Genomic DNA, 22,413 nt, shown 5'->3' on the forward strand with positions numbered 1-22,413 from the left:
TCAGGCTCATTGTGGTGCATAGGATATGACTACAAGGCTGACTACTAAATCGTGATGTGTGACTTTGAGGAAGTTTTGTGGTTTTTCAGCCATGAGAAGAAAAAGAACGAGACACAAGTTGTTCTCTAATGAAAAAGGACACGAAGAGTGTGTCAGGTATTTGAATAATATACTTTAATTTGAATTTAGCAAATGTATGTATGCATGTATGTATGTATTCATGTATGTATGAAGGTATGTATGTTTGTATGCATGTATGTAATGTTAAAAAGAATTAATTATGACTCATCATTGTCAGCTACCAAAACTATTTTCAAACGCTGTGAGTACTTTTTCATATGTGCATTTCATATGTGCATTTCAGTTCACTCTTTTATAAAAGATGGAACCGTTAAAACAGTTTTACCAAGAGTAGGCTCAGAAAACCTGGTGACACTGCACCAGTATTACAACATATTCCTTTCAAAACTGACTGATAATGCGTTACATGGTGCATATGAAAACATTTTCATTGATGTAATACTGTACTGACTGATTTTACTGAACTTCAGCTAATTTATTATTATTAATAATTATTCAGCAACAGTATGGATACTAATAAGAGGAATAATAATTTATTATTATTGTTATTGTTACATTTGTAAAGGATTATTAACTTTATTTATAAATATTTTATCTGTAGATGCTTCAATAGCTTTCCATATAATAGAAATAACTTTTGAATATAACTTTTAAACTGAAAGCACAGAAGAGACTACGTGAAAATGAAGCTGAATCTTAAATAATTGGACTGTGTATAGCCTTCCATATATGTGTTAGCCATATCTTCATAGACCTATAACCTGCTATACCCCTAGTTACATATAGCATTGTCAAGAAAATACAAAAGGAAATGCACTGAGATAAAAATATATTTTGTTATGGGTTCTAGAGGAAGCATAGGAAATCTGCAGTCACGATGCTTTATGTTGTACTGCCCCAAGAGTGGTTTCATATCTTCATAATTGTACAATTTTATGATTAGTATAGTTAGATGTCATGCCTTATTCAGAAAACACAGAGCATAAAGTGAACACCCAGAGGAAAAATCTTTTGCTCAGGATAGTCTTTTCTTTAACTCTTGAGAAAGTAGTAAGATCTCAATTGTACATCTTTTTGAGATCACTTCAATCTGAATTGTTGCTCCTAAAACCCCCTTAGGAGAAAAGATGAGATAATGAGAGGATGGATTTGAGACTTCAGTAAGACGAATGGATATTGAATTGAGATGTGGTTGTTTCTCATGAGGTCACTATGGGAAAACGGAGACATATTTGAGAAGAATCATGAGATCCTAGGAGTCATAGCTGAGTTTTCTTTGAGCTCTTTCTCTGATCTCATGGTCCCATTCAGGAGACCTAAATTAGACTTATTTAAGATCATTTAGCGAGCTCTTGTTTTGATCAGAGTAAGACATAAACAAGATTATATGTGGCTGTTTCTCCTGAGTTGAATTTGAGAAGTAGGAGAAAAAGCCTTTAGTCTCACCTTAGTATTAAATATAGCTCATTTGTGTCTAGGAGAAATGAAAGAAACAACTATGAGATCTCTTCTTGGATTTTGCTTTCTTATGGGCATGCAGCTTGGATTTTTTTTTACATCTTATTTGTAATGTAACATCTACACAAAATGTATCGCCATCCTCTTGGTGTGTAGGCAGATCTTAGTTCATATTACTGCTTTTATTTAAAGAACATTCATGCTAAAATTCCCCATGCAGCTGGTCAAGCGCTATCATTAACTCATACATCTTAAAAAAGCCATCTTAATCAAAAAATAATGAAAGCACTTTCAGACTGTATTCTTATGAGCCAAGATCTGTTCAGAAGTGCAGAGCAATGTGAATGTGAGAGAGAGAGACAGTCAATATTCCAACCCAGCATGAGTGAGTGTCTTTGGTCCTAAACCTGATACAAGCAGGCTATAGCCTAACTGACAGCAGGTGGGTCTTCGCATAATTATCAGTTATAATTAGCAATAATACCTAACGTAATTAACTGATATCATTATATGCAAAACATTCATGTGTCCATGCAGAAATTCCTATTCAAGCCCAAGGGAAGGATTAATAAAAGAAGTGTTTGTTTGATAATTATGACTGTTTAGGCTCAAACTCAAATGGTAACAATGTTGTGATTTTCCTACAATGTAACTTTCCCACCCACATACAACACAAAAATGTCAAAATCTCACAATAAACAGAATTCAGAAAAAAATAAAAGAGAGTCCCCCCTCCCCCCAGTCAGTCATATTACTAGCTTTGCATGTCGTAATATCACTGACTCAGCAGTGGTGTATGCGTTTTCTGTCTTAGCCAGTCTTAGCAGCTCAATAGCTAACCTCAAGCCCTTTCTCAGACACTGTTGCACACCCTCTTTTCCATTGGCACCTATTTTTTTTTCTTCAAATGAATCAAATAATCTTGGTCCACATTAGCAAACAAGGGGTGCACAGGAATGTTAGTGAGGTGGTGCTTAAGTTTTCTCGTCCAATATATTTAATTGACACGTGTTTTCTACTGAAAAATAAGTTGTGGAAAAAAGAACTCGCGAAATGAATATCAAGCCTTCATGGTGTATCTATTTTATTGTTCCTTTAATTTTACAGGTTTGGTGCTTCAAATTCAAGAGCTGTAATTCAATTAAATACCTGTCTCCAAAATGGAAACGGGAAGCAAAAGATGGAGACAGCACTTAGTGCAAGCCTGGTTTGCCATTGCATTGCTTTACACATCTGGCCACAGGAAAGGCTGGAGAAAAAACATCCTTCACTTCAGTGTCTGTTTCATCATCAGCCTTGTTTTCAACACCTTCCTCTTCCTGTCTCTCCGTTATTCTCTGAAGTATGGTGTGGTGCTCTCGGGTGCCATTGCAGGCACATGTGTGGCTGTCGTGACCACTGTGCTGTTCTTCTCCAAACGCGTTCGCTGCTTTGGGATTCTGTTCCTGATCTCCTGTGGCATGCAGCAAGGAAGGAACCTGCTCATAACTGCAGGAACCGGCCTGGTGGTCTTCCGGAATGTTCAAAACACATTTGGCAACCTTAAAGAACTGGCCAGAAGCATGCAATGTAACCTGGAGAAAAAGAGTCTTAACATTGACTTCACACCGCTCAGCAATTACATTAACATCTTAAAATGGGTTGCTGACCAACTCAAAGGGTTCACAGACTTTGGGGTGGTCAAATTTACCTCTGAATTTAACGTCGCTCACAAGACCGACTCAAAGGAGTTCCGGGAGAAACTTCAACAAGCACGCCGGGCGCTCAACGAAACAGCAGAAAACATGCTATTTGTCATGAACACTGTATCGTCTGTGTGTCAGAATGTGTTCCCTGCCCTGGGTACGATTCTGCTGTTCGTCTTCACAGCATTGTACCTGAGAAAGTATTTCTACAACAGCAAGTTTCAGAACACCTTCATCACCGGCAAGTTCATTCAGTATGACGAGAAGCAAAAGGCCGAGGGCAAGCCTCACGTCCTTCCCCTGACAAAGAAGGAAGTCAAGCGCTACATCGCCATTCCATCACCTCGTCTGTCAATCAAGGAAGGGAAAGTGATGCTGAAGTTCTGCATTCCGGTTCTCACTAATCTCCTCATCTGGGTTTTATTAATTGGTGTCGACGGCCTTCTCTACTGGTTTGTTTTAATCATCAGAAAGCACCTTGAACAGATAGAGCCATTCCATGTTCCTTTGGTGATGAGTGTGAGCGTAAGTACAATGTGCTTCTTGAACTTGTGTCAAAGACCTTCATTCAATTTAACCACAATGCTTTGCCCCTCACCTTGTGCAATGAATTTTGTCAGATTTTACACTTTATGTAAAGCTTTAGTTTTACTTTTCTAATACAAAATTATTAGCTTGGCTATTATAAAAAATTATAAAAATACACACCAGGTAAAAAACTTTTTATTCAAATGTTATTTTGGTGCAAAGCCCATCATTTTTAAATAGATTAGAGGCTCGGTTCATCGAATGTACAAATGTTTTCTTGAATTGTTAATACACAGTTTTAAAGTTTTTTTTCGTTTTTAGACAAATTAATGATTTTCAATCCTACAACCTCTATATCTTAGAAAGAGGTATCTATTGCTGGCATCACTATCACAGAAGTCCCTAAAAGGAAGGAGGATTTCTCTTTCTCTGTGGCCCTGTTTGAGAAGGAGTGTCTCCCCGAGCCCAGGCTTCTGCTCTATCAGTCCGTCGTTCCGCTGGCCGTCATTCTCATCTTCCTGGTAGTCCTGGGGCTCCTCTCTGGCAAACTCACACAGCTGAAGCTGCTCGTGTCCGCGGAGTTCTACGGCGAAAACGCAGACAAGAGGGTTCAGTACCTGCATGCCAAAATTCTCCGGGGGAGATCGAAGACTAAGTTAAATGACCCAAGAAGTGCTCTGAAAACACTTTTGAAAAAGGTTTGTATCTCTTGAAAATTCAAGCAACTCTCTGTTTTAAACCAGTCTGACCCACATACAGCGAGCACCATAATGTTTGGGACAAATACTTTTTTAAATTCAACTACATTCTGGAAGCTCTTTTATACCTGCACTAAGGAAGCAATTGAACACACCTGGCTAATCATAAGAACCTGTACAGCCATTTGTTCAAACACTATGATGCCCTGAAATGGGGATACTATTTGTAAAAAGTGCTATAATTTCTACATGATGAAATCAACATGTATACAAAATATCCTTAAATAAAAGCTGAAAATATGCGCTTTAACCACATACTAATTGTTTATAACAAACAGTTGATTTCATTGTTTAAATCAATAAAAATGCCTTTGTCCCAAACATTATGGCACTCACTGTATGACAACTGCGCCAACACTATGTTCTAGCCATATGCATTTACCATGTGCAATTGTTATTAATGTGAACGTTTTCAGTGTATGGAATTATACACAAATCTTAATAGAGTAGGACTCTGGGCTTATAGGGCTATATTTTAACTATCTAAGTGCACGGTCTAAAGCGCATGGCGCAAGTTCATTTAAGGCGTGTCCAAATTCACTTTTGCTAGTTTAACGGTGGATAATCTGAGCGCAAAGTAAGGCGCATGGTTCAAAGGGGTTGTACTTAGTCTCTTAACTAATCATAGGTGTGTTTTGGATGTAACATGAAATAAACCAATCAGAGTGTCATCTCCCATTCCCTTTAAAAGCCAGGTGCGCTTGCACCTTGGCAGATTGCTATTATAATAGCGGATTTGCCAAATAGTAGGAAAGAACGCTTCTCTGCAGAGGAAATGGATCTAAAATACTGCGCCATTGACTTAAGACCAGGTTTTTGTTGGTCAATCGCGCAATCGCTTTCCGCTGTCTCAAGATAGCAATGCGCCAGACCACACCTCATTTTAAGACCAACACGCCCATGGACGCTCAGATGAGCGCAAGTACGTTTGCTATTTAAACACCGTGGGCGCTGGACGGGAAAATGACAACTGCGAAGCAAAGACACTTACGTTGCACTTGGCGCCGCTTTGCGCCGGGTGTAGGATAGATCCCATAGACTTCCTGGTCACTCAGACAGTGCATTAAGAGGGCATATCCTACCTGAAGTAGAATAATAAATTATACATCTTCCTTATTTAACAATGCATCGCTGTTGCAAAAAATAAGCATTACAAGGAGACACACTTTCCATTGATGAAAACTCTACAAACATTTTTAACTTTATCTTGAGTCCATCTAAAATAAGGGAATTAAAAGCAAGCTGTTCACACATACAGTCTTTATGTCGTTTCAATTTACCATTTGTAATATTATTACTATTTTGGAAATCAGATGTAGAAAAACAAATGTTCTACTTAGGTCATGCTGGTGACATGGTTTAATATGGGTAATTAGCATTGTTATTAACATTTTAACAGCTACAAAATAATATAAGAAAAATATCAATATGGGCTAGAGTAATACAAGTAATGATTCCTATAATTGATTTGTATTCTTTGGGAATGGAGGTATTCCGGAACTTAACTGTTTCTAACTTTGAATGTTCAAATCAGTTGACAAAAATTCTATGGTCAAATTCTTCACATAATACAGTAATAAAATATCTCTTTTTCTGTTTGAAGTACTTATAGAACTATCTGAAGACAAGGTTACTAACAACAAAAGCATTATTACTCTTCATGAGTGTAATTTCATAAATTATTCAGTGTGTTCTTTGCAGTCACTCATAAGTTACAGAAAGGCCCAACTGCCTGTCAATTGTCTTGGTTTTCCAGTCTCATCTGATGTGTTCTAAATACCCTTTACTTTCTTTTTATAGACAAGCTTCTGGTTCCCGATATTTTTTCGCCACCAAAAGGATGACACTGTACAACTAACCTGACTTGAAGATGAATTGAAAAGTTGGCAGTTTGGTGTCCCTGTTGGATGTGGGCTTGTATTTCAGTTGACTTCATAATAATTAATACAACGGGTTTCAGATTTTCCCAAACTTTTCTTCACTTTGATTTGGAAATTGAAACCATAGCACTGGAATGATCCCATTGCTGAAAAGTACCATATCTATAATGGAAAAATTAGACTAGAATGTGCATCATCTGTAACACCCGAAGCCCGCTGATCACTTCTTTTTCGCTTAGCAGTCTGGGAGCAGAGCTGCCCGTGCTACTTTGCCAGAAGGCTGTGTATTTGTCTGCGCCATAAGAGCTTAATCAGCCAGAGGAGGCGCTAAGGAGAGATGAGGCTAGGGATACCTTGCCGATTACATACAGTAGTATACAATATAGGTTATACAGCAATGCAGTAGTTTGGCTAACTTCTCACTCTAATGTAGCATAGCTCCTGCCAACTTCAGAGATAAGCTTTGCAAAGATTCCAGTTGACATTTACTATTTTCGACACGTCACGATGTGGTAGTCCACATACAGATCACTCTGTTGTGGCACTTCAGTTTTCAGCATTGTAAAATCAACCTTATTCCATGCATGTACAGTTTATCGTCTTTGCGTTTAGAGGCGCTTTTGGGCTGAATTTACAAGGGACCCCATCGTGTATAAATCAGTTATAAGAAGTGTACAGTGGATATAAAATAAATACTTATTAGAATGCGAAAGTGGCTTGTTCTGGTGTTTTCTGTGGTATGTCATAGAATGGTAAAGGGCCTGTGATAGTGCAATGCTCTAGGCTGTTTTCTTACACTTAAGAGGCACATGACTACTTCCTCAGAAAGAATGTGGAAATCTACCACAGAGAATTTGAAGTAGGCTAGTCAGTGTTGCAATCAGGAGAAATAAAAAACTGAAATGGGAAGTGTGATTTACTCTATGTCTCATTATTACAAATTTCCAGTCCATTTATACTATTAATGTTTGCAAACATATAAGGGGGAAAAGTTCAGAGAATGTATTGTGAACAATTTATAAATAGAACATCTAGGAAAACCATCTTAAGAATTAAGAAAGAAATACACAGCTAAGGTGATGTCATAAACTTCTGACAGTATTTTGTGGGTGAAACATGACCATCCCCAACGGCACATGCTTAGGTTTTTCATTGGTTTCTAGATCTAGTCAAAATACATTTCTTGTAAAGTATAGGTTAGCTGACATATATTTTGACTTCATTAGGCCCATTAGTGCATTATTTGGGGAGGTAAGGAATGATACAGTAAGTTTTAAAAATGGGGAATTACAGTCAGGTCCATAAATATTTGGACATTGACAAAGTTATTGTTATTTTTTACAGTAGATATTTTAAAGAAAATTAAAATGCAATAAAAGTCTTTTTTGGGGGTAAATATTTACCACCTTTGCACACAGTTTGAGAGTGATGTTTTCCCATTCTTCTTGCCAGATTTGCGCCAGGTTGGTTGGATGATGCTTGCAGAATTCAATTTTCAAACAGAGCTGCGTATTTATGATGTGACTGAGATCAGGACTTTGACTGGGCCATTCCCCATTATTTTACATTGGCCTTGTTCTTAGAATTATTGTCTGCTGATAGGTGAACTTTCTCCAAAGCTTCAGTATTATAGCTGACTGAAGCAGGTTCTCTTGCAGTTTTTCTCTGTATTTTGATTTTAAAATTGTTTTTCTTTTCCCGACTTCCTCCGTTATTTGTAACACTGAATGATTTCTGACCTTTAGACAAAATGTACCTGAATGAACACAAGACACTCTTTAAAGTATTATTTCATTTATTCAATTAAAAAGTAATCAAACAGCCATATCACCCATGTGAAATGGTAATTGCCTCCTTTAACTTGATTAATGATTGCATCACCTTTAGCTGTCATGGTTCTGGGGTGTAGTGGCCTTGTGCTGCCACTAGAAGGCACCTGGCCTTTGAGAAGTTCTTAATTTGTTCCAGGTGTCTGATTTCCCAATTATTTTCACCTGGGGAGGTGCCTTTATAAGCACTGACAGAACAGCCATCTGCGCTTTTGTGTAAAATCCTGTTAAACACAAAGCCGGTATGGTAGAGGTATAGGTGCTCGGTGGACGGTTTACTGAACTGTGTTGTGGTTGGTTCTGTGTCCTCTTAAGGCGAGTCAGTCTCTTAGCGCAGTGAGCGCATTCTGACACCTTAAGAGCATTTATACTTTTATTTTGAGCTCCTGTGAGCCGGTGGGTATCGGGACGTTGTCCCGGGTAATGTATTTTGTTTGTGTTTTTCTGAGCTGCGTCTCAGGGTTTTCTTTTCGCTGAGTAAGTTTTGCTACTCAGTTGTCTTTTCATTTGAGACCTGTTTTGGGTTTGGTACCAGAGCTTCGCCTCTGTACCACTGGTCCTTTTCTTTTTTCGCCCTGGTTTTCACGGGTCGCTTTTGGTTTCGCGAGCCAGTTTTACGGCTGGACAAGGGGGTCCTTCGGGGTGGTTTTTTACTCCGTGTTTTTTTTGTTTAGGATCCTTTGTGTGCGGGAGTTGCTCTCCCAAGGATCTTATTTGTTTTGTGTTTTACTTTCGGGTGTTCCCCTTCCTTTGTCCTTCGGGACTTTGTGGCTAACGCTTCCGGTAGCGTTAGCTTTTCGTTCCCCTATATTCGTCGCTTCTGGTTCTCCAACACCCCCACACCGTTATTAGCAGCAATAACCGTAATCGGTGCTTTCCATAATTTGATATCAGTCCTTTTTGCATTGCTGTGGAGGAGTTTTAGCCCACTCTTCTTTGCCAAACTGCTTTAATTCAGGCAAATTGGGATGAAAAGCTTGATTTAGGTCCTGCCACAGCATCTCTATTAGGATCAAGTCAGGACTTTGCCTAGCCCACTCCAAAAATTTCAGCTTATTTTCAGTCAATCGGATGTGGACTTGCTTTCGCGTTTTGGATCATTGTCTTGCTGCATAACCCAGTTACGCTTTAGCTTCAGCTCAAGAAAAGATGACCAGGCATTCTCCTTAATATTTGTTTGATTGCTGATATGATGTTCTTACTGTGAAATGCTGCATTTGCTTTTCGCCAGACGTATTGAGACCTGTGTTGTCCAAAGTTCTTTTGACTCATTTGTCCATTTCTAAGTTTAAATTTGAATAAATTTGGAAAATGTATAACGTGATTTTCACTGTCGTAATGGGGTATTTTGTGTGGATTAAGGAAAAATACATTCAATTTTTCCAAAGCCACTGTATATGAGTACGGTATGTGTGCATGTGTGTACAATATACAATCAGGCTTATTACAGACTGTTCATGTAAATCTAAATGCGCATACGAAGAACTGAATTCTTCCTGAGGATATCATTTGAAAATCCCACCTACTAAGCAAGTCAAACTCTTGACATCCCTACAAATACTTTTTTTCCATTTAGCCAACCAAATTTAATGAAACAATTAAGCTATCCATATCATGACTACTAGTACTGGTATGACAAATGGGAAAAAAAAAAAACAGTACAATAGTTCAAGAGAATTTGCCTAACATTGTTTAAACCGTGTTTAGACCAGCTTCACTGGTCAACCCTTGCGCTCACCATGGTGACAGAATTCCTGATTTGCATAATACTTTTATTTTTAAAATGACATGTAAATGCACACATTCAATCAGTGGATGTGGCTGTGGTTTCAAAGACTTCTCATAACACCAGCGCAGCCAGCTAGCTTCTTATCGGAGCATTACACAAACGAGAACGCTGATAGTAATTTAAGCTTGCTTTCGTGCCCTGGGGCCTCAGCTTTTGATATTTATGTGAGAATCAACCTAGTATTAATAATGAAATATTTCCACATCATATAGAAATATGTGCTGCGGTGCAGCTGATGCTGGATACTCCGTAGCTTCACCAATGAGAGACGTCCGTGTTCGGAGGTTGAGGGGGAGTGGAAGGGACGGAGGCCGAGGCAGGGGATGACAGGGTTGACAGGGCCCTTGATGACTCAGACTCCACTGCTGACCTGTGAATTCTTGATTAACTCGCATTAAAATCCGTAACTGCTTCAGGGTTAGCCCTTCCACTCCAGCGGGCCAAATAAATGAAAACCAGGTTGACTGCTGACGTTAGCCAGCTCTATTCTGAGGGCTGCAGGCCTGAGCGGTTGTGCTCCCATATAAAGAGCCTAGTTGTGAAAATGCTTGGGGTACGGAGAACATCAATCCACAAAAAGAAGTTATATTAACAGCACTACAATGCAAGTGCCAGTTTGACAATCTGCCATAGAAAATGCATGGACACTGGTAGATCGAGGGTTTATTAGAACATGAATCTTAATGGTTAGAATATTGTATACAACATTTATGTATTCCATTTCAATGCAGAGTGAACTAGAATAGCGGATTAAAACCTTTTGAATACCCCCCCTCTCTCTCTGACATCATTCATTAAAAAAAGATTCCAATTGTTTCCAATTTGTGTCCTAGGTATTTAGACTTTCTAGAAATATCCATTGATTCTATTGGAGTACCTAGTACTCTTGTAAGAAGGTGATTCTGAAGATCATGGAGTCCTGTGTTGACCACCAAGGTTTTGAAGGTCTGGTGGACTGGAAGTCCCATCATCATCCCCTGAAAGGAAAAAAGATTACTCTTCTAAACTAGTAAACAACAAGGCTACAGTCATATCACTATTTTTTCTTAGGGTTACACTGTGAAGCAGGGAAAAACCTATTGTAATTGCTTACAACATCAACAACAACAACAACAACACAATAATAATAAAAATAATAACTGAGGGAAAAATACTTTGTATGCTTTGTGTCCCAAGTTTTTCTTGAGAATAATTTTATTACTATTTTAATGTTTATTCATTACCCTTCATATTTTATAACTAAAACTATTGCAAAACCAAACATGACAAAGAGACAAATGTGGGGTCAGGAGGCTAAATTTAAGGGTGCTACCAAAATATAATATCCATATAATAATCCATGCCTCAACTAATGCATTAAATGGGGGCAGTGATAAGGAATTCATCGTGAAAGCCCAAAGTGACACTTCCGAGAAGTATGTACTACAATATAAAGATATGATTTGACATTTTGTAATAAAACAGAACAAAATACAGAAAAACACTTACAAGAAAAGCTTAGCAGAACAGTCCATTATCATAATAACTATGTTTCAGAGCAAAAAAATAAACTGACTATCTGCTATCAATATTCCTAAAATGAAAAAGAAACAGAATCACTTCTAGCCACTGGTGAATTTTTACCACATGACTCATCTAGGAAAAATTGAATTAAAAAATGCTAAGCATCACCACTGATGTGACTTATCTATGTAATTCTGTAGGCTACAGGAAGAACTTTTAAAGCAAGAACAGCTAAAGCATCAGCTGGGTTGGCTCCATTTTTATTGCATTCATTGTTTCCTTCACGTTAATCTAACTAAGTGATGTTTATCCATCCATAATCTATATCTGCTTATCCTGGGCAGGGTCGCAGGGGGTGCTGGAGCCTATCCCAGCATGCACTGGGTGAGAGGCAGGAATACACCCTGTACAGGCCGCCAATCTATTGCAGTGAGTAATGTTCACATTGTCATTCCCTAAAACCAGTTCTCTAAAACAGATTTTGTAGTACAATGAGTTGTCCAATGTGTGACAGTACATTTCCATAGTACTCATAGCCTATAATCAGGTTACATCATAAATTCCGGAGTAATTTAATCTGTCATTAACATTGGTAATTCATGGCTGCTAGGTGTGCACATACCATGAGAAAAATTCTATGGAGGCCTTGACTTCAATTTGCATACCAGAGACCTTAGTACAGTAAAATTAAGGAATATGTATCTACATTATGAGCAGTTATAGTATATGCATTATGGCCTTAAAAGTTTGATAAATCTTTTTGGGGCGCACAGTAGTACTCTGCCGTCTCTGGAGTTAGGATGGGAATGAAGCCCCTGGAATTGTTTTATGACCATTGCAGATTTCTTTTTCTGCTCTGTGCTGTACTGCTGTTTCCACTGCACCAGTACAGTCTACTAGCAAAGCAATTTGGCAATTTCCATTAAGCTTTTTAAAAACAATTTGTGTGCAAATCTGCGTTAAACTTAAGCTACATTTTCCACTTTTTCCCCACTTTCCTCACTTCAAGAGACAATGACAATGCATGGAGATAAGATTAAATCTCAGCTTATAAGCATCCGCTAAACATTCTCGGGTGCATTCTTGCGAAAGGGCACGTCCTTTATCTTTTTTGTTGATCATTTTATCAGGAATGATGTACAGGGACATCAAGCCATGATTCAGAAAAGTCCATTCCATTACTGCAGCGTGTGGAAAATATGAAATAACATAAAGTACCAGTAAGGCGTTAAGGTATCAACAAAGCTGACAGCCTAACCAGCTGTCTTACTCGGAAGTTCAATGTCTTAAATGTAACTTTTAGTTACTTCATTTCGCCTCTGGCCTTTATTCCTTTTATTCTCATTCCATCAAACTACATCATACCGCTTTTAATATCATATACCTCTGACCTTTGAATTGGGTATAATCTTTGGTAAACTGTACACCAGAATGAAAATGTTTCAAATAAAATTAAGGTAAAAAGGCCAATAATTAAACAGAGCTCAGTCTGGGCAGCTGCAGCTTATTTTCAGACCCTGTTCCAAGGGTAGCTTCACTATTGACTCATGACCCACTTCCTCCTGTGTGTCATTTCTGGCTGTGTAACCGGCTCCTCCGCACTTGGGTCAAATGGTTTCAGGTTTGCCCGGAAAGCTACCAGTTTCAATTTCTACGTATTAACTTACTACTGCGATTATGGAATTGTTTATGATTATCATTATGTACCACTCTTTATTAGTCATAAGTTTGGCCTTATCAAAACTGAGAATCCAGTGTGTTGGCAAGTGCAAGGTTAAAAAAGGGGTCAATTCCCAAAGCTGGCAAGACAAATTCTCAAAGATTTCCTTAAATCCACCCCCCCCCCCTCCCCAACCCTACCTGAGATGAAGGTAGAATAATGCTGGTCTCAAGCTAAATTCTTCATTGTCTGCTCTGCGATGGAAACAGACTGACTTCACCTTTATAGGGCTCTCTCTTCACTGCAGTGGGCTTCCCTACCTGAACACCAAAACAATACAGGGTTAATTCAACACCACTCTGTTTGCCAGTCTGTGCAAAGGACAGATTTTCACACTCCTAAATCACCAGATGATCGGAATTATTTGAGGTACCTCGGAACAATCTGGTGAGATGGCTACGCAGGGTGCACAATTTGTTTTTTTGTTGCAACAAACCATTGTAATGCAAGTGGGAATCTTCCAAAGTAAGTTCTTTATGCCAATTTTACTTATTCAAAATTCAATATTCTCGCTAAATGTTGAAAAGGGAATGCAGGTGTTGTCCTCCTAGACTAGAGCCCACCCCACTGGTGTAAATGAACAAACTCAGCATTAGCTTTCTAACCAAAACAGCCTGTTGACATTAGCATCGCTTATCCACACTACCATCCATCCATTAGTGTCCATATCAGTGATGTCCATCCGACTCTCACCTCATCCCTCTGCTTCAGTCGGTTGTACACAAACTCTGAGAAGGGCGGACGGGCAATGAACCGGCCCTCTCCAGGGGTGGCCTTTAGGACCCCGTCCTGATACACCACTTTCCCCCTGGAGATGGTCACCACGGGAACACCATGACACACCATGCCCTCAAAAATGTTGTAGTCGACAGCCTGGTGGTGGGTTTTTGCAGAAATCGTCCTGGGAACAGAGGTGTGTGTATACAGTGAAGGTCAGCAGTAGGACACATGGATAAATCCAGTCAAGTAGTGAGGGCAGGTACTCTTGATCTTCAGGCCCAGGCTTGACATAGTGGTGGAAACTCTCTAGTCTGTAGGTGACAAGTGTGGATGGTCTGACTGGCATTTATAATCGTCAATATGTGCTCTTCTGTTTTTATTTTATGGCAAGAACAGAAGAAAGAAAAGACAAGAAATTTTAATTCAAAACAGCAGTACATTTAAAGAAAAATATTTTTAAAAAAGTCAAAACTATAACTTAAATCTAATTTGCTGGTGGGATTTGCATCTTCAGGAAAATCCCATAAAATTCACTCACAAAAGATACAAAAATTATTAAACAATGAGACTTGGTGTCCAAGTGGTGGAGGACCGCCACTCTCCGTTATCTAAGGACACAAGAGCAGTGAGTTCTTAGATGACAAAGGAGTTTTAAATGAGCTAGCTAGCACATGCATTCTTCAAAAATGATTAACGTATTATTTCCATACTTCTTACCAGGGTATTGTCTTTAAATGGCTTTTAGAAAATATCCTTGTCTGTGCAGTAAACCTTTCAAAGGTCTTCCTGATATGTGAGATGTGATACAGTAATGCAAATGTTCAGCACGCTGAGTGATTATCATGTGTAAAAGCACTGAAATAGGATGACATGATGTAGCTTATACTGGGGCTATAGTTAGGCGTAATAATAACATAGTGTAATGAACGTACATCAAAAACCTAACAATAGTTAGTGCTACAACAGCAAAGTAACTTGGTTTGGTTGGTAATTGATTTCTTTCATCATTCATCGAATCTGAACAATCTCAATAAGTTACTGATTTCCAGCAGTTTGGAATACCAGCTGCAGCTACCTAGACACAACTTTCCCTTCAAGTGGTGGCAGTCAGTCGAATGCTCATACAGTAATCCATCCATCCATCCATCCATCCATTATCTATCATTATTTTAGCCTCGTCAGGCTCGCGGGGGGTGCTGGAGCCTATCCCAGCATGCATTGGGCAAGAGACAGGAATATGCTCATACAGCAATGAAAATCAAAAACCATTACAACCACAGTCCTGGATACTGCAAACAGTGCCCCACTGTTCCAAAGTACATTGCTCCATTGTGTTCGTAAACAAAGGACTCCCCTTCTAAAAAGGTGAATAACAAAAACGAGTAAGCATTTTTGAAATGGGAAACAAATGAGAGATATTTTTAATTGGCCACTCTTGGCATTGTGAACTCTTTTTTCACTAGAGGTTCCATGAAAAATGATTACTAAATCATTTCATTTAGTAGATTTAGATAAAATAGGTTAGTATGAACATAAATTTGCTTTCAATCGAGTGTTTTGTCCTGAACACACAGTGAGGAATGTCAGAAAAAAACAACCCAATGTTCTTTTCGCTTAATTTATGAAAGCACTAACGTTTCATTTAATCTGGATTAATATGTAGTGGGTGCAACCAATAAGAAATGACAATAAGCTAACTTTCAGATCAACAATAATGAAATGTTTATTAAATTAGGACTGTTACCACATGAAACTTTCACATATCTTTATCTATCATATTACAAAGAAGTTCCGAGATTACTGCTGAGAAGACAACTGCTCTGTGTCTGTACTGGAAAAGGTAGGACGCTTTGCTTTAATATAATTATGCATACTAGTTGTTCCTGTACTGTTGTACTGTAATTCCCATTCTCATTCTTTGTGTTATTCTGTGATATGCTACAGGGCTAGCAGAGAAGCTAATATAAACCTTATGTTGCATAATATTTAACATAGCCTTGCTCATATCGATTTTGTCAACCTCGGATCAGTATATTAATCAAATATTGATTTTTTCTTGTATTCAGAAGATGGAATTTTTTAGTGTGACAATTTTTTTCAAGTAACAGTTTAAAATAGGAAATTGCATGGAATAAGAACTTAATAAAAATTAAATGAACATTCATTATTTGTTATTGAGGCCAAAAATTACAATTAGATAATATCTAAATATAAATGAAATTTGTGACTAAGCTTTGCTTTTAAGTGATCAACAATAATGCAGGACCTTTGCCTTTAGCCAGTGAGGTTTTTAAGCTAGACCTATTTTAGGATGATTATTATGAAAATTGTTATTTTATGCTTAAACTACCAAAAACACCAAACAGGAAGTGCTTCGAGGCAAACAGTCATACTCATGGTGGAATGTAACTGGCATGTGAGAAGAAACACAGCAACAGTCCTTTTCCTAAAGCATTTCTCTAATATGTTGAAGCCAAAGGTGAACGAGACAAGTTATATATAGAGACACACTGATAACATGGGATGGGGAGAGGGGGTTGCAGATTTATATACAAAAGACTCTAGAAATATTCATATTTTCAGAGCCTTGCTTACACAAGAGCTCAGCTCACATTAAGATAAAGTGGGATTTTTTTGTGAATTTGCTGGAGTTTGGTCTCCTTGCTGATGCCATGTCAGCAGTTTCTTCACTGAACTCCAGGGACCTAGCCTGGATTTCTATAGGAAAAAAAGTAGCGTGGACCATGTTATGTAAGCCTCATCAGGGGCTGGGTGCTTGCACACATTGCCTTCTTGCTGCGGGCCTGTTAGCTTTAAAGCGGTCATAACAAAGTGATGATAATCACATTCTGTAGGAAGTTGCGACTGGCACACGCAAGCCTGCGTGCGTGTACACACGCGGAAAACAGCACATCAAGAGACCTACAAATAGGCTGTAAGAAAGTGCCTGACCCCCCCAACCCAGTCCCCCCCCCCCTCCCCTTGGCTTTTTCCTGTACAGATAAATCAACAATCGCTCTGCTCCTAGTACCATGCAGTGAAAGAGGGGGCTGTTTAGTGTACGTGTAATTGGAAATGTTTTGCTTTAGCTACCTGATGTGATGTCATTATGCATAATGCATCTGAGACAGTTATTTGTGAGTGGGATTTTTAGAGTTCCACAATAGCTGTTATTATTATTGCTATGTGTGCTGTTCAGTGGAGCAACGCATGTATGTTCATTCTGTGTGTGCATACAGTTATGTAAGTGTATTAATTCACTTCATTGGAATACTATGCTTAAATATGACAGTGAGTAATGATTCATAGCCCTAATTTAATTCTAAAACCATTACTCATAATCCTATTGGGTTTTACATACAATGCGGATATATAGAGCCATTTCTAATACCTTAGACTGCAAATTCAAAATGAGATTCTAACAAAGTAAAAAAAAAAAAAAAATTTATACAAAATATAAAACTTTATTGCCTGATACAATAATTCAGTGTAATATGGGTAAGGAGCTGGTCTTGTAACCTAACAGTCCCAGCTTGCAGTAGCAACCAACATGCTTCAGTATAAATGGATGCAATGCATAAATATACATAAATGCTATGTAAAATGTTGTGTGAGTCGCTCTGGATAAGAGTGTCTGCTAAAGGCCTGTAATGTAATTTTTAAACAAAAAAATTGAAATTTGACCTCACAAAATGTCTAGACAGACTGCCAGTTAGATTGGTTATGTCACCAGAGCAACTATGGAGCTTGACCCGCAACTGTGACTACCTGTGAGATCCAAGTAACCTATTAAATCACTCTTAAAACAGCTAGCAGTATAAGGCAATTATTTAGCATATCTGATTAAATGTGTGATCAGCTCTGTGTTAATCTAACCACCATTATTGTAAATAAGAATTTGTTCTTAATGACTTTTGCCTGGTGAAATAAAGGGGAAATAAATAAAAAAATTATCTACACCAAGAGTAATGAAATAAATTTGTGTTTAAAATTGAGCTGTATAAGGTTTAACCACTACACATGCAGCAGCACTGCCCTTTCAAACTTTTTGCTATATGTTTTAATCATCCTTATCTCATGACACATTGCTAATGTAATTCACTATCAGGCATTTACTCGGTCACGCTAATATTAATGTTATTTTTATGTTCCTTTCACCATATAAGTGTGCTCAATATGTCAGCCTAAGGCCAGAGTTAGTGAGTTATTAGCCAAATAAGCAGAAAGCATACACAGATTATTTTTTATGTTCTTTTTAGTCTGCTTCAGATTTCTTACCTAGAAATTCAATATTTTCTGCTCTGTTTGTTCTGTTTTGCATTTTAAGACTTAAAGATTTAATTTTAGTTTACCTCCTAGACCTAGCTTACAGCAGTGTGTTGTTCTGAGTTTGACCGCCCTCTGCTGTTGGAAATATTACCAGGGCAGGATCAGAACCATTTTGCAAAGATGTATGACTTTCAGGAATGCAAGTTTTGGCCCTACCTGGTGGCCCTAGGGTCCCACACGACCAGGTCAGCATCCGATCCCTTCCCAATCCACCCTTTACGGGGATAAAGGTTAAAGATTTTCGCTGCATTGCTGCTGGTAACGGCAACAAATCGATTTTCATCCATTTTCCCGCTGTGCTGAGGAAGGAAATGACACATAATATGTTTCAACATGCTTCTGAAGACCAGCAATTACATAATTTCTGAATAATGTAGATATAGAAACATCAGTCCACAGCTGTGGTTAGAGTTTATCGTAACTGTCACAATTTGTCATTTTCAAGAGGTTCATTTCTGTAGAGAAAAACTCTCAAATCTTCCTTGGTCTCCAGCCGCCATGTTTTTCTGAATGTGAGAAAAATACTATATATAGACTAAATATTATGCTGTCAACGCTTGAAATTTGAAGTAGAAATGTCCCCATAAACAACATGCAAGTCATGCCCTTGGGTTCTACTTTGGGGTTCTGATAAATATAAATAGTTAATCCCAATATTCTGTCTGTGATTTGAAAGATTCATTTCAGTGCCTATTTTTTTTCTTTGTGGTGGGGGTACTGACACGCAGGTTTGGCATCAATCTTGCCTCTAAGGTTATGAGTGTGCCTGAGCCATGCCAGAAAAATATGGCCCACACCAATATGGAACCAGCAGAACCATTCGGCGCTGGAACATTCTATTTCCATTCCTTTACTTCCTACCATGTATTCTTGATTATTGAAAGTTTTTATTCCTTATGTAACACTAATACTAGCAATAACTTCAATGCACTGTCTAATTAAAAACAATTTAAAAACAAGCTTTGAAAATCTATATTATGACTTGAGGTTGCAAACACTGACTGGCGAGCAAGCAATTTATTCATGAATAAATGTGTTATTTATTGCATAATTTCTGTGAATAAATTATACAATATGGTTTGCAAACATATAAACTAGGTCTGAAAATAAATAAAACAAGCTTGCAAGTTGTAGGATGCATGGAGAACCCAAATAAACATTATTATTTTTTTCTTCTTCCAAAAATTATCTAGAATATCTGATAGAATTTCTGAAACAGGCCATTTCTAAAGGAGTAATATTTTTTGAATGATTGACTATTATATATGATAACCTTTAGCATTCTAGAAATGTAAATGTGTTCAACATGGTGCGTCTTTGTGCATATTCATGAAGTCAGCTGACATTGTTTGGGAAGTTACCTTACTAGATTGAACAACTTAATTTGTTAATACTGTCATGATTTTGTACAAGGTAGCCGAACAAACAATGGCAAAAAAATGTTCACGTAAATATTCATATATTAAGATCGTTCAGTCACAATGTATGTCCAGTAAATTCCCCAGCTGACGACAACCTCACTAGGAATCTCATTTTCTCAATCATCTTTAGTTTTAATGAAATGAAAGCAAAGAACATTCAAGCTAAGCCATAACATGCCACAGAAGCATAAAAAAGAGATGACTGACCACACCCTTCTCCCATATGACAGACATTCTGTCCTCCACCCCGTTGACTCCGTTGGGGATTTTGGTGAAGTCGTCTTTCCCCAGAGCTTTCTGGCAGACTGAGAAGGTGCAGTTATCAGTGCCCGTCACACTGAGGTCATCGCTGCAGAAGAAACCGCCATCATGCAGTCAACACACCGCTAGGCTACAACACTCCGGCACACTGTAATTGATCACTCACTGAACACATCTTGCCTTTTGCCATGTAACACATAGTTTCCTTGCTGTTTTCACCAAAGACATGAACACTTTGACATTGTTTGAATTTGCCTATTGGTTATGTAAAAGGCATCTCAGGTTTATTTCCCGGTTTCTGCTGCCAGAGTTCTGTAGAATGTGTGATGTCACGGGATGATATTGCCACAGCAGGCACAGTGCACTTTAATATGAGAGTGCGTCTTGAACTCTCTATAGCACCAACTATAGGTATAAGGTGTCAGCTCCTTAGGGACACAATGTAGGGGCTCTGCTTGAATCTGTACTGATAAACTTTCTGTAATACTCCTACTGATAGAAATCAATCATTTATCAAAAAGACATACCAACTTTTGGCGTGCTAGCTGCCTCAATAGTCCAGAATGCAGCAGCATCACTTCACGGGGGACAAGGGGCATGGTCATGATCTCCGACTTTGCTTTTAGCCTGTTAGCTAAGCATTACTACCTTGCAAGCTAATGTCAATGTCAATGTAGCTGGCTGTGTATGCTGCACCCCTTCCAATGATGGGGATGAAAGTAGTTCTGGGTAATATAGGAAAATAACACTGGAGCAGACTCGGAAGACACCTGACAGGAAAGCAAGTGAAAACTAGCAAAAAAGTAAAATATATTACATGTATCAGATAAAATTTCATGTATAATAGTGCAAATATGGGCACTTGCTGATGAAAAAACTTTTAAAGCCATTTAGGAAAACTCATGCATTGTACTTAAAATAGAAAACATTTCAAAACATGAATTGATTACACTTGCTCAGTGGATTCAATAATTACATCTAGCATTTCATAGACAATTTCTTTCAATTCATGTGAGCTGAGCATTTGTAGCATTTGATCTGTTGAAAAATAAAATCATCAGCAGTAGTGTGTTGTGTGAAGTGTTGGCGCCTCTCACTTGGCCAGCAGGTCCATTAGGTACCCCGGGGTGCTGGGGTCCGGTCGCAATGGGGGGCCCATTACAAAACCCGCAGCATGGGCCCAGTCATGGTGCCAGTAGTGAGTGCCATCTGTGCCCAGCCCAGCCGCGATTGGCTCACCAATCACCACTCGTCCTATCAGAACACATCAAAACACAGGCAGCTGTAGGAGGAAAACCGCAGGTAGCAGCCATTTGCAACCTGCGCATTGCTAAGGATGACCAATCTGGTCAGACATAAGTTAACTAAACACTACTGAATTGTTGACCCAAAACTGTGAGTCAGGACTCACTGGTGGTTCACAGGAGGGGTTGAAGTGGGTTGCAAGGGATCTATGTGACAAAACGGACTATGTATAACAGACTTACCAATAACATTCACAGGAGTCAAAATAAACATGCACTGCATTGGAAATAGTGTAAAATGCAGTGGAATTAACATATAAAAAATAATTTCATACCACATTTAAACATAAGTGAGTCAGAATTTTAACAAGGAGTGTGTCACAGAAGATGAATGTTTTCATTAAGTAGTTCTAGAGCTCAGGGAACCTCTGCTCTAGAGATACAACCCAACTATACACAGCCCTGCCAGAAACATACTAGGCAGTCAGACTACAACAAAACAAGGCTGGAGCACAAATACAAGCACCATCCTGCCAAGAATTTAAACCAAAAAAAAAAGTTCTGTTTGGAACAAAACCAAAACAAAACCAGAACAAAGTATACTCTCTACAAAGTTGCTGAACTTTTTTTTTCTGGTAACTGAAAAAAGTGCTTTGCTCACATAACGTGCATCCCCAAACCCCACCCCCCCACATAAGTCCCACTGTCCACATCCCTGTGTGATCCTCACCATTCCTACGTGCAGCGGCGATCACCTTGGCGGCCGATTTGCTCATGACGTGGACCACGTAGAGCGGGCAGTTGACCGAGTGGGCAATGGTGATGGCGCGCTGGGTGGCCTCGGCCTCCACCTCCTCTGGGCGGCAGAGCTCATGCCCTTCAGGCCCCGTGATGCCCAGGGACAGCATCCGTTTGGCCTCCTGCGAGACAGAGGAGAACATACAACCTGAGCATTTATCCTTCAGCCAACAGCTTTCAAAGTACAAAATGCCCTCCGTGACAGGTTTGCTTGTCTCCATGACATTACATGATCTGAGCGTGCCCCAAAATGGTAAGGTCTCTGTGACATGCAGAGTTCTCTGTTCTACAGCTCTAGGTTGCCATTGAGTAGATGTTGCCATAACAGCTTAATGGAAGAGACAGATTCCTAGCAAGGTAGCTGTCAGCTGTGCTGTAGCTAAATAAACATTTACAACTGTTGCTAGTA

General features: G+C 38.7%; 2 protein-coding genes across 3 annotated transcripts in view; one reads left to right on the forward strand and one right to left on the reverse strand.

The window, feature by feature from the left end:
* On the forward strand, positions 1 to 10,813 carry LOC135256313 (dendritic cell-specific transmembrane protein). Its single transcript, XM_064338052.1, has 4 exons — positions 1 to 156; positions 2,647 to 3,749; positions 4,115 to 4,450; positions 6,311 to 10,813. The coding sequence occupies exons 2-4, from the start codon at positions 2,700 to 2,702 to the stop codon at positions 6,371 to 6,373; spliced, it is 1,449 nt and encodes a 482-aa protein (XP_064194122.1). The 5' UTR covers positions 1 to 156; positions 2,647 to 2,699; the 3' UTR covers positions 6,374 to 10,813.
* Positions 10,654 to 22,413, reverse strand: part of dpys (dihydropyrimidinase) — a 27,686-nt gene continuing 15,926 nt past the window's right edge. For both annotated transcript variants that reach the window (XM_064338051.1, XM_064338050.1), the window contains exons 4-10: positions 21,937 to 22,126; positions 21,060 to 21,216; positions 19,909 to 20,050; positions 18,437 to 18,579; positions 13,925 to 14,132; positions 13,372 to 13,491; positions 10,654 to 10,985 (exon numbers count right to left, since the gene is read on the reverse strand). In XM_064338051.1, the coding sequence (XP_064194121.1) occupies positions 13,414 to 13,491; positions 13,925 to 14,132; positions 18,437 to 18,579; positions 19,909 to 20,050; positions 21,060 to 21,216; positions 21,937 to 22,126 (918 nt within the window). In that variant the 3' untranslated portion in view covers positions 10,654 to 10,985; positions 13,372 to 13,413. The remainder of the gene's footprint in view (positions 10,986 to 13,371; positions 13,492 to 13,924; positions 14,133 to 18,436; positions 18,580 to 19,908; positions 20,051 to 21,059; positions 21,217 to 21,936; positions 22,127 to 22,413) is intronic.

The sequence above is a fragment of the Anguilla rostrata genome, chromosome 1 (genome assembly GCF_018555375.3).
Source record: "Anguilla rostrata isolate EN2019 chromosome 1, ASM1855537v3, whole genome shotgun sequence".
Lineage (NCBI taxonomy): Eukaryota > Metazoa > Chordata > Actinopteri > Anguilliformes > Anguillidae > Anguilla > Anguilla rostrata.